Source organism: Protomyctophum parallelum, assembly GCF_964188405.1.
Source record: "Protomyctophum parallelum genome assembly, chromosome: 15".
Taxonomy (NCBI): domain Eukaryota; kingdom Metazoa; phylum Chordata; class Actinopteri; order Myctophiformes; family Myctophidae; genus Protomyctophum; species Protomyctophum parallelum.
In genome coordinates, this window is record NC_139710.1 from 19,802,059 (window position 1) to 19,814,649 (window position 12,591).

The following is a 12,591-nucleotide window of genomic DNA, read 5'->3' on the forward strand; positions in this document are numbered from 1 at the left end:
TTATTGGTCATGGACATTACTTTTTGAACAAAATGTATTATTGAATTGAGATTGGGGAAAACAGTATTAAAACCTTTTCATCATGTATTTATTTCACTCATACACTTTCATGTATTGCTATTTCTTGGACATAAAGATTGCCACATGCAAGCACAGCGCTTTATGATTCCAGCCATCAAGTTAAAGGTGTCACTTGAAAGATTAAAGTTGGGAAACAGGATATATCTCAACAATAACCCTTTACCAAAATACAAATATGCTGACCAAAAGCACACAAAAACACAACTCCTATAACATCACCCAACATTATAAAAATACTAAAATAAACACCAATATATTCGCAAATATGGAACAAATGTCTATAAAGCATAAGGGAAATGGCACATGCAAGGTATTCCACATGTCAATGACTGGCATAAAACACACAAGACTTACAAGTTCCAGTATTACCATGTGAGTGTATAAGACATTACATTAAAATTAATCATGGAACAGGGAAACACTATTAATCTCAAGTTTCTCTCATTTACCTGGATTTAACAGAAACAATACAGTATCAGTCTGGCGGGATTACCAGTGTGTATTTTGGGCACGTCACATGAGGCAAACCATTAGAAAAAATAGAAGCTTTCTACCTCATCTTGAAAAAAAAGTACCTGGCCAACATGGCCAAGCCAAGGATAGAGCCCTGGGGAACCTCAGTCAATGAAGGCAGCCAGTGGTTGATATCCATCTGACCTATACTTCATTATGAAATAATGACACTGAAAACTGTTGAGGCACACCGAGCCCAATGATGAGGTTACCCCATGCAAATGTCACAGAGCTATACAATATGTGACGCTCATTATGACCTGAGATCAGATTCTAAAAATGTCTTCTGAAGTTTTCTGAAAAAGCTATGTTTCTATGTCAGTCGTTCTTCGATTTTTCAAAAATAGCAGACAAGCTCGTAGCGCGCCACTCTGTGGCGCTATGAGCTTGTAGATCTGCTATTTTTCAATAGCTAAAGCATAACATAGTGCTAACACCAAAAGGAGTTCCAGCCCAGTCGTCTCAGAAGCACCGACTGTTGCTAAGATAAACAAACAAGGCAACAGCTAAATATTTCACAATAATGAGATGTGTGGCTAAACCAAGACAGTGTATTATGTAGGTTATTTCACAGTCAAATTGGTATATGATAAAGCGGTGTTGCAGGGACACCATGAATAAAAATGCTTTTGTGTACATGGAAAACTATTTGTCACGGTAATGCTCAATTAACCTCTGGCAAAAAAAAACAGGGAAACTGCTTTAATAGTGTTAAAGACGACAATTTGAGCATTTACTTCTTTTTTTAAGTAAAATTATATTAAGGTTTGACCCAAAACCAATAAAATATAAATAAAAAACCATCACAGCTCCTTTCTTTCCAACATTAAGTAAATAAAAAATATTCCAAGGAATACTAACACACCAACACATATGCATTCATGAACATGCTTTACACTTTTTGTTTACAGGTAATCAGTTGTTTTGTTAACATTTTCTCCAGCAGATAAATTTGCTTTTTTGTTTCACTCGCTGCGGTCCTTTGGCTCTCTGTATCTGTAATGGATATACTCAAAGATGTCCCTTTCACTGTCCACCATCAGAGGCTCGCCTGCCACTCCTACACAACAGACAGCAATAACAGAGTAGAAATAACAAATCAAAATTAGAAAGAGACATTGATTCTTGATTGACAGGTAGGAGTTGCATCAAATTGAAACAGGGTCCAAATTGCTGTCTGTTGAAAATTGACAGTGACTCACCGGTGACCCCGAGTGGCCGTACGGTGTACTCGTTGAGGGTGAAGCCTTTCTCCAGAGCATGAGTTCTCATGTTCTTATTAAAGATATCACTCCCAGTAAAATACAGAACACCACAGTAGTACTGGTCCTTGGGAATTATCCTTGGGACAGCCAGGAGAGCACAGGGATAAATGGGTACAGATTTAACAAGAAACTATAGACACCCATGATTTATAAACATGTTTACTAAATCTTTGAAGTTTAATACCAAAATATAAAAGGAGGCGAGTACCCACCTGATGTCAATACGCCTGTGAAGGTACTCCTCCTCCTCATCTTCATCTTCATTATTTCTCTGCACCTGGCAAACACCCTATAGAACAGACATGCGCATTAAACGGCCCGCAGGCCAGAACCAGCCTGTTAATCAGAGAATAGGTCTAAATTCATTTTATTTTGAAGGCACAGGTTTATGCATTGTGCATGAATGCGTGCATTTGTGTGTACCACCATCACACATCTGAAAAGCACTGATCCAATGTAATAATAAATACATTATTTTGTATAGCACTTTTCAAAAACAAGTTTACAAAGTGTTTTGCAGACAACAGAACAGAAAACAACAGGCAACAAGCAAAGGAAATACGGGAGAAGTAGAAATTAGTCTTTAAAAGAGATTTTTTAAAGTGGCCACTGAGGCAGCCCTTGCGGCAAATGCACCTTTGCCTTCTGTTACAAGCCTTGTCCTGGGGACATAACGTGTATCACTCATGTTTGTTCATGCAACTCTAGCCTGAGCTAACGTGTTAGGTTTCTGGTCTAGTGGGGCGGGTCGCGGCTGAGATTTGCGCACGCCCTGATTGGATCTTCATCGATCTGTCCGTCACCCCCGGCCCCTCCTCTCCCCCATAGTGCAGTGCTACGTCACATCATTTGGAGCGACGCCCAACCCGGAAGGGTTGACTCCCACTTTTAGACCAGAGCGGCCAATGCGTTCCTCCAGGCTTTCAATTTTTGCACCAACAAAAATGAAAGCCTGGTACCGAGGCTAATGCAACTCAGCATCTTGGTATTTAAATGGTTGCTTGAAAACCAAAGCTGCAACCATTCATGATTATTTTAGGTGTATTTCTTTTTTTATGCTGTGTTCCCTATGTAATGTTATGTAAATGTATTCCACTGTTTGACTGTCTGTTTTTCCGTTTTGTGTTTTCCTGATGAAAATTAGAAACTGTGCTATATCTGGCATATTTACGTCCATGTGACGTCCATTAATATGCATTGTCCTGTCCAAATAAAGTAAAATCACTGTCCAAGTGAGTGCTAAAAGGAGAATATTTGACAGTAAATGTAAGGTCTTTCATAAGTAATGGACTTTGAAGTATCTTTTCACTGATGGTGTGGGCCTTCACCCACTCATACGCAATAAAGGCCCTGATTTGCAAGAACAGCAGATACAGCGACTGACCTGATCAGATCGCAATTGTCCCATCGCTGCGATGGGACAATTGATTTGCTGCTCACTTTGTTTGGCTGAGAGCTGAAGAAAGTGTGAAAAAGTGTGAAGACTGTAGACGCACCACAATGACTACAGCGATTGTCAGCCATGCTCAGGGCCTACTTTGTAAGAATCCTGTCCCTGTAGAGACTAAAACCTGGGTCGTCATTTTGAGACAAAACATGCAGAAGAAGCAATCTTCCTTGTGTTAATTACACCGACTTAAATGTACAAATAGATACAAGATGTGATATTGAAGTGTCCAACTGTTGTATAATTACTTTCATGTTATTGTAGTATATTATATACATTTTGTATTTTTGTTAAATATTATACATATTAAACAATGTATACAGCTCATACGGTATATTGCTAATGTAATGATAGGGTGTGGTTAGGATATGAATTAGTTTTGCCCTCAACAGCAATCTGAATTTCTCATGTAGTCCCCAATGACAAATAGTTGCCCACTCCTGCTATGAAAGCAATAAACCATCACATAGTGAACACGGTCATGAGGCTCGTGTGCTTAGTGGAGTGAGGGCATATCGACTTCATTACAGCACTAATTGCATTACCAATTACACTATCAAACGCATTTGGGTTTTGCCCACATGTAAGCTGATTAAGCAGAGGCCTCACCATGAACTTGGTGTCTCCTTTGGACAGAGTGTCTGTCACAAATCCAATGGATTCAAAGTGTTCCACAACAGCATTGATGAGTTTGGGCTGAAACAAACAAATGGAAGTTTGGAATTAAAGGAATTTGAGTGTTGGTATGAAATACATTCAAGCCACTGTAGAAATTGCCCTCACCTGCTTCTCAGACTCAGAGGTGAAGTCTGGGTGGGTCAGTAAGATATCAATATCACCACTGGATTCAGCACCTAGGTATCATCAACATGGATGTAAGAAGAAAGACAATACCAGACAGAAGCAAACTGCAATATCTTTAAATGGAATGTTCTCACCTCTCCTGTAGCTTCCACAAATGGTTCCGATGTATTCTGGGGCTACCTTTTCCAACTCCTTCATAATGAGAACCTAAACAAGCACAAGCACAAATGTAAGGCCACTTTATGTAAAACTATGAACAGTCACCCAGAAATACGTAAACAATTAAATGACTCACTTCCATCTTCTGCATTTCAGATCGTGGAATCCGCTTCTCAAATTCCTCAAAGTACCTGACAGAGGTAAAAGGAAGCTCTGTCACACTTTCTATATTCACATAAGGAAATAAAGGACATACTACAGAGCTCAAGCCTGTACACGCCTATATAGTATTTGATGTAGAAGACCTTCCATTTTTACCTGAGTCCTATCTGTTGATGATGGTTTAGCTTGTGTTCAATGTTTTTCAAATCTAAAATAGAAAAAAAGATAGACTATATACATTTCTATTCTCATAACATATGATGCATAAAAAACTATGCTAGAGAGGCCAGCATAATTACATTTTTCATTATTAACTAAAGTTAATAATGAAACAAAAGTGAAAGATGCGTTGTAGAACGTATTAGTCCCAGAGCTATAGTTTTGCATTTGTCAGCATAACTCATCATTGCAACGAATATTGGAATTGTACAACTTTACGATAACTGTTGCATCTTTATGCTGCCTATAGCAATCGTGGATTTTATAAATATTTTACATTTATTAACTTTAATTTTATACTTATGTAGTCACTGCAGAGACAAGTAACTCATACAACATCCGTTATTAGACCCCGTCTTATTTGTACAATAAATGATTACTTCCAGATATTAGCTATATCTTGTTTTTGCAAGTGGAAGACATATACTTCAAAGTAGGCAAAATACATTTTTCAATGTTTTTACATATCACAGGCTAAGAACATGTTTTATTACGGCAGCCTTGTTCACAAAATTGCGTGCGTCGATTCCGTCAAACCATAATAGCCTTTTCATCAAATTACTGTGATGCCAATGTGAACTGAAAACAGCTGCAGAACAAACCTTCTAGTGTCTTCACCCCGTCATCAAAGAACTTCCTGGCTGCCGCAGGACTGAGAAAAAAGTAGAATCGAAAAAGTAGTTAGTTGCAAGAAACTAAGGGATATATTTAAATGACCATCTTAAATGCAACACGTCCCTGCCTCCACACCCTCAGTGTTCCAGATAGAAAACATTCTATGTTGTGTGTTGTTTGAATCCTTTATTGCATTTGTACTGTATGTGATACTGTGCTTATTTGTATCTTGTTTATCAAGAAAGACAGTTACATTGTCTGGTTTACAGTCTTTATCACTGCATTTCATTTTTGAAAATCTTCAATAAAATGGATAAAATGAACAGCATTTTAATTGGTCACAATGTATGAAGAGTTTCGATATTGGACTGGGAATTCATACCCAATTCCAGTAACTCTGGTGAGGAAATTGATGGAGGAGCTTGTGTCATCATTACGAATCTAGAGGAAAAATATACGCATCAGCCATAAATGTTAAGCCACAATCAAAAATGTAATGCACAAGAAAAAAACTGATGAATGCTTCCCCAGACACACCTTCTCCAGTTTCCTTAACTTGCCAGTTTGCAAGAATTCATCAATCTTTTCTGCAATTTTAGCTCCCACACCTTCCTGTGGAAACATGACAATTTGAGTGATGACTCTAAACATGGCACACCTCCATCTTCACTCTGCTGACAAACATATCGATGTCATTTGGCATACTGTCTTGTCTTCACACTACAGTAGAGGGTATCACATTCTCAGAAGGGCATCCTTGTCAAGCTATGTCTCTGGTTAAATGGAGGAATCTTGGTGGACTCGCGTCAACCTTCATTAGAAAAGCTTAACAATCCCAGTACATCAATACAGAGTCTCTGGTCAGTCACCTAGTGACCCCACTGACCTCCCTCTATGACGCATGACACTGGATATGCAGAATGTCGACTCTACAGCTCCTTAGGAATCCCATCCATTCTTCAGGCATGCCATCCCAATTCACTATAATTATCATTCTCATGGTATAACATTGTAGTGCACTGCATCATTGAATGCATCAATTATACTGTATAGTCTACTGTGCCACCTGTGCTGAGATGGTAGTGTAATCATGAACCAACTACAAATCACAGCAGGCTGAAGTCAGTCTGTATTTGTACACACCAGTTTCTTAGCCTCTGTACCACTTTTGATCTTCTGGGGATATTTGGAAATGGTAGAGGCAGCTTTCCTAAACACAGGACACAAGATACCATATTATATTTAATTTCAAAACAAAGATTGATCGATTGATTGAATACTTAACAGTTTGCAGAGACAGGCACGGGAGAGTACAGTTATACAAGGTCTGTTAATACATGATTTAGAACCAAAAAAGCACTATGGCTTGTTTCCATTGGGGTCCTTCTCTTTCATACTCAATTCATCAAAGAAAGGAATTGTGAATAGACTAGTAATAAGCAATTTCATTATTGTTCCTGCTTAATAAACTCTGAGAAATGACCACAACCCAAAACTAAAATGTGTATTAAGAATCAAGATAGATAGGCTAACCTCTGGACAATATTAAAACACATATTGGATGACTGTACCTGTATGCATTGTATTTGTGTATGGCTCTGTTGACATTCTTCTCATAATTGGCCAGTTCTGTAAGTGAAAAACCTCATCATCAGTCCAACATCTTTTTTTTCTGTTAGTTTCGGTTGATTGCCACTAGGTACTGCTGGGGGGGGGAGGGGGGTAAATTACAAGACCAAATGGGGTTTCAATATCTCCCCAAGCCTGAAAATTTCAGTTTCTACTTAAAGTTTCTTCATTTCTGAAAACATAACATTGTACCCTAAAATACTATCTTTTAATAAATCTATCTTTGTTCTGTGTTGCAATTCGCAACTTAAGTAACAATCTGGTGAACAGCAGAGAGCTAGCAGACATTAGACATGAATACGTCCGACCAAAGTATGCTCCCCGTACCGGTTAGAAAGTCTGTTATCCCTTCGTTCAGGGATTCCTGAGGTGCTTTCCTTTTGCTCATAGTTGATTAGTCCTTCACTTGATCGTATAATGGTAAATATGTTGTTGCTATATATTGTGTGGTTGACCAGTCGAATTAGGAAGCAAATGTCCTGCAAGTCTTTAGCTGCTAGCACGTTAGCAGCAGCACGTCAAAGGAAGCTAACAATGACTATACGTCACCACGTATGGGGGTGGGACCTAAGGGTGGGACCCGGTGGGACCCCTTTTATTACTCTAGTCTGGGGGGACTCTGTGTGTCCTTATATAGAGTGTGACACTTCGGCACATCATGCTTCGTGTGTGTGTGTGTGTGTGTGTGTGTGTGTGTGTGTGTGTGTGTGTGTGTGTGTGTGTGTGTGAGAGAGAGAGAGAGATTGAGAGAGAGATTGATAGAAACACATCTGATTCCATTATTCTTTAAACATGACACGTTTTAATGGTGCAATTTCAAATCTAGAGTTAACACACACACGCACACACACACACACACACACACACACACACACATGCACACACGCACACACACACAGGTGAATAAATCATTCAATCATCGATTCCTAATCATAAAAAATCACAAAAATAAAACTTAAACCCACAATAAAACTAAAATATATAAAGTAAATACAAAACCGAGAGGAATCTTTATTTTTTGGTCTGTGTTATGAATCTATTTTGATGAATACTTTGTCCCTGGAGAATATCTTGATGGCCTCCTCCATTTCAGACAGCTTGCTATCCAGCTGAGCGCGGCGGGAACGGATGCTCAGTGTGTCTGTCCTGACAGGAAGAGAGAGCAGCTCACTCACCATGGACTGGTGGGCTGTGGACAAACAGACACAGAGTCACAGAATATTCCATAAAATGAACAGATTCGTGATGAGATGTATAGATGCAGAATATACACTGTAGTCCATAGCACGGCGGAGTCCAGTTGTGTAAGTACAATTTGGAGGTATTTTTTACTTTCTGGAGTATTTCCAAATTTCTGTACTTTTACTTCTACTCCACTACATCTCAGAGTTGCCTCTGAGATGTAGTGGAGTAGAAGTAAAAGTATTATACTTTTACTACACTACAATTATTTGAAAACTTTACTATAGTTACTTTGTATATTTTGTTTATTATTTCAAAACATACATTACCCACTAAAGCCCTTCGGCCATTTGAAAATAGACGATCTACAAGATCACAATGAGCTTGTAGATCTGCTATTTTCAAATGATTTTTATACATTACATTTTTAACCCAGACTATTACTTGTAACAGTGTATTTCCACATTGCGGTATTGATACTGCAATGTGAGCAAGCAACACCATTGTGCGGTGGAGCATAATTGAAACTTTACCCTCTTTAAGTGACTGCAGGGTTTCCTGTCTCTCTTGCTCTGGCATCAGGGTGTGACCAGTAGGGACGCTGGGATCAGGTGTATTCCGTCTCCTTTCCTCCTCTGCTCTACGCCACTGTTCCTTCCTCTCCTCAAGACTGCATGTAAGAGAGACAGAAGGAATAAATATCAACAAAGAGAAAAGCCAGTCAGAAATACAAATCAGAGAGATTTACCAATTAAATGTATGGAATGTAAATCAGATATTTTGCAGCTTAATATGAGTGAAAGAAGAATACTCACTACTGTGGAACCTGTCCCTTTACTGCACTGGGTACAGATCTATCTCTGAGGTTTGTCAGTGACTGAGACCGACGCAGCACTGTCTTTCCCGCAGTCCGAGCATTATAGTTTATAAAGTCCACGGCCTTCCCCTGAACCTGCAAATGAGAACAACTGTAGCAACAAAAAACATGTGCAGCTCCTGACAGAGGGTATCTACAATAAGAAAGAGTCTGGCTAGTGGCTACTGGCTAGTCTCACCTGCAGGTTTTGGTTCACTGAAGAATTACAAGAGGCTGGACGTTGCAGAGCAGAGGGTGAGGAGCTGTTATGTGGTCTAGGGGGACACGGTGACCCACATTTAGAGTGGGCCCTAAGGAAATGTTGACATTGTGGCTTGGTAGTTGGGCTGGTCTCCTGTATTAAGAAGCAGGAGGACTGAATTATAAAACATGAGCAAGTATAACTCAATCTAGGATTTTCATTTACCACAATTAGACTTCCTTACCTGTTGGACCCTGGATGGGACATCCTTGTATTTGTTGGAGGTCCAGAGTGCTTTGACAGGAACAGGGCGGGAGCATGCTCTTTCAGCCTCCTGCTCTTTGCAGCGCCTTTGGATCTCCCTGAGTCTACGCACATTGTCTTTTCTGTGGTCACGTACCAACAGCTCTGAAATGGAACAAACATAAATTGTAAGAAAAGTTGTTGGTTTCCTTTACAGGCTATTTGAACAGAGTTTAAAAGAAAATACTTGTTATAGGTGAGGACTGAGGAGTCAAGGACTACTACTAGTAACACAGTTGGGCTGTGATATTTTAAGTCTATGTAAACAGATTCAACAGGAGTATTACATACTGATCCACATTTTATTCATCTTTATCCATCCGACTCTACAGAGATGCACTCATTTTTAGACAAGCTTAATTTTCCAACTATAAATCCTGAGGTTGCTACAAATCATCACCTATAACAAAATGTATATGCCCAACTTCACGGAAATACAATACAAAGCTCTGTATAACAAGAGAGCTTGACATACTTTCTTTAGGGACATTTGGAGTGAAGGGGACACCATCCAGTTTGAGTAGTGCCCCGACAACGCCCCTCTGTCCTCTCTCCAGAATATGGGTGGCATTAGGGCCAATGCGAGGGCGACGAGGAGGGGTTCGAGCACTGTAGCAGCCAGGGTACAACACAGGGTCCGGGGCCAGGGGGCCTGAGATTAAAGACAAAGTCCCACCAGAGTTTCCCTCTAAACGTCCTCGAGCTGCAGGAAGGAAAGAGACGCATACTGTATCTTTTACAATTCTAATATTGCAGATACATTGCCTGATTGAGGTAGCCTACTTGCAAATAATTTGCATTTGAAATGTTCACTCGCATGCACCCACAAACACGCACGCACGCACGTACACACGTACACACAGACACACACGTACACACACACACACACACACACACACACACACACACACACACACACACACACACACACACATGCAAACAGTACAGAAAACAGCCATGTTCTCACATTGAATTGCAATTACAATTATTGAGGTGATTTCAGACTGGCATGACCTTACCAGAGCTGGGACGTTTGTAGTACTCTGGAAAAAGAGAAGGATCTGGGGGAATTGGCCCAGATATCATCGAAGGACCCTCACACATCAGAAGATGCTGGAATTAATAAAGTGGACGTTCACATTTACAGGCAATAATCAGGCATACAAAATATCTACTGGATTAGAGGAAGGTTTTCACACTGAGCTTATAATATTGCTTGATATCACTTAATAGCCTACTATGAGACTATACAAAAATATTATAAATACATTATAGCACATTAAATCTACCGGTATGTTTGGAAACCCAAATAATCAACGTTTCTGCAGCCTGCATGGATAAATTAGCTTTGCTTTGCATGCCATTCATGCCATAATCGTATTTGGAAAACGTTGGAATAAATAAAAACTATTTATCAATCTTATTTTCTACAATCAATTTGTAAAATATTGGAACAAGTTATTTAAGTTTGCGTTAGGATAAATAAATAAATAAGATACCTTTTGGAATGTCTTGTTGACCAACTGACGATTTTGTTCTCGCAGATTGATGACGCAGTAGTATCAACAACACTTGACACGATCGTCACCATGGCAACCGTACGGTACAAACGTACACATCATGAAATGGCTAATGAATGGAAAGTTATTTTCATTAAAATTGTCCATTACCTGGAGTATGTTTTTTTTGTAGGCGGCATACTTTGGTCATCTAGATTTTTTGTAATTTGGCCATGATACGCACATTTGGTGCGGCCGCATTAGACAGCTTTGTGGACGGTCACATGCTCATAATAGGTAGGTGGTTTAGCTTTACTGTCCCATTCAGTCATTCAGGGTACCAGCGTGACACCACTGCCCTCTGCGGGAGGAATGCTTTCATTACACCACCAAAATAAATGCGACACAGTCAGGAGCCACACTAATGTATGGACAATAATTATATAACCACAACCAACCTATATATATATATATATATATATATATAAGTATTCCTACCTACCACTACCACTACCAGTCCTAATTAATTCTGTTTGTAGGCCTAAGCTACACTTCACTATGCATTATAGCTGGGGAGCCACAGGCCCAAAATTGGACAGGACCTGTGACTTTTTATTTGTGTTGAATAGAAAAATGAATAGAAAATATTCATTTGGTCATTATGGTCCCCAGAATGAGAGGCCTGCTCTACCGAAAACATTGTGAAAAAAAGTTATGGCCATTTGCCACTCCAAATGTGCTGACCTCATCACATTTGTGCTGACCTCATCACATTTGTGATGACGGCTATGGCCGTTTTTAGGCCAAGGAGTGTTTTCAGTGTGGATTCAGAATCATGAAAACCCCCCGTCACATGCAGTGTTGGGGAGTATTAAGCTACATGTAGCTGAGCTACGTAGCTGAGCTACATTTTGCTGTAGCTTGTGGTATTTTAGCTACATTCATATTTGTGTACCTCGTCAAGTAGCTCAGCTACCTTTTGGGTCATTTTTGTAGCTTAGCTACTCAAGTTACAAGCTACAATTTTGGGCAATAACATGAAAGAAATATATTAATTTTGACCATTGGTTGCTGTGTTAATTCTTGTACTAGAACCCCCTTTGAAAAATCAAGGACTGTTCCTTTTTCTGATTGCTTTGAGGGCATATCAGCACTTGACAGCTGCCTCTAATTGGCCTCTGATTGGCCCTGGTATCACAGGGTGGGAGGGGTCTCCCAGGGGGGAGCAGGGGTCTCCTAGAGGGGAGGAGGGGTCTCCCAGAGGGGAGCAGGGGGAGGAGGGGTCTCCCAGAGGGGAGCAGGGTGGGGGGGTCTCCCAGAGGGGAGCAGGGGGAGGAGGGGTCTCCCAGAGGGGAGCAGGGTGGGGGGGTCTCCCAGAGGGGAGCAGGGTGGGGGGGTCTCCCAGAGGGGAGCAGGGGGAGGAGGGGTCTCCCCGAGGGGAGCAGGGTGGGAGGGGTCTCCCAGAGGGGAGGAGGGGTCTCCCAGAGGGGAGGGGTCTCCCAGAGGGGAGGAGGGGTCTCCCGCATGTACATTCTCAATTTAACACTGAAAAATAAAAAGTAGCTGAGCTACTTTGAGCTACTTTTTCCATGTAGCTGTAGCTTTACAAGCTACATCTCTCCAGGGGTAGCTATGTAGCTTGATCAAGCTACTGC

At 40.4% G+C, this 12,591-nt stretch overlaps 2 protein-coding genes across 2 annotated transcripts; both read right to left on the minus strand.

Annotated features, from left to right (window-relative positions):
* Positions 1-63: 63 nt before the first annotated feature.
* polb (polymerase (DNA directed), beta) lies at positions 64-7,398 on the minus strand. The gene is made up of 14 exons (XM_083785000.1): positions 7,222-7,398; positions 6,837-6,894; positions 6,409-6,475; positions 5,803-5,877; positions 5,648-5,706; positions 5,253-5,302; positions 4,588-4,639; positions 4,406-4,460; positions 4,245-4,317; positions 4,090-4,160; positions 3,916-4,002; positions 2,072-2,148; positions 1,797-1,936; positions 64-1,654 (listed from the first exon to the last, which is right to left on the minus strand). Exons 1-14 carry the CDS (start codon positions 7,280-7,282, stop codon positions 1,560-1,562), a joined length of 1,020 nt encoding a protein of 339 aa, XP_083641126.1. The 5' UTR covers positions 7,283-7,398; the 3' UTR covers positions 64-1,559.
* Positions 7,399-7,922: 524 nt separating this feature from the next.
* On the minus strand, positions 7,923-10,546 carry enkd1 (enkurin domain containing 1; the record flags this gene model as incomplete). The annotated part of the gene is made up of 7 exons (XM_083783822.1): positions 10,457-10,546; positions 9,913-10,140; positions 9,379-9,542; positions 9,132-9,287; positions 8,892-9,028; positions 8,610-8,746; positions 7,923-8,083 (listed from the first exon to the last, which is right to left on the minus strand). Exons 1-7 carry the CDS (start codon positions 10,539-10,541, stop codon positions 7,923-7,925), a joined length of 1,068 nt encoding a protein of 355 aa, XP_083639948.1. The 5' UTR covers positions 10,542-10,546.
* Positions 10,547-12,591: the final 2,045 nt, after the last annotated feature.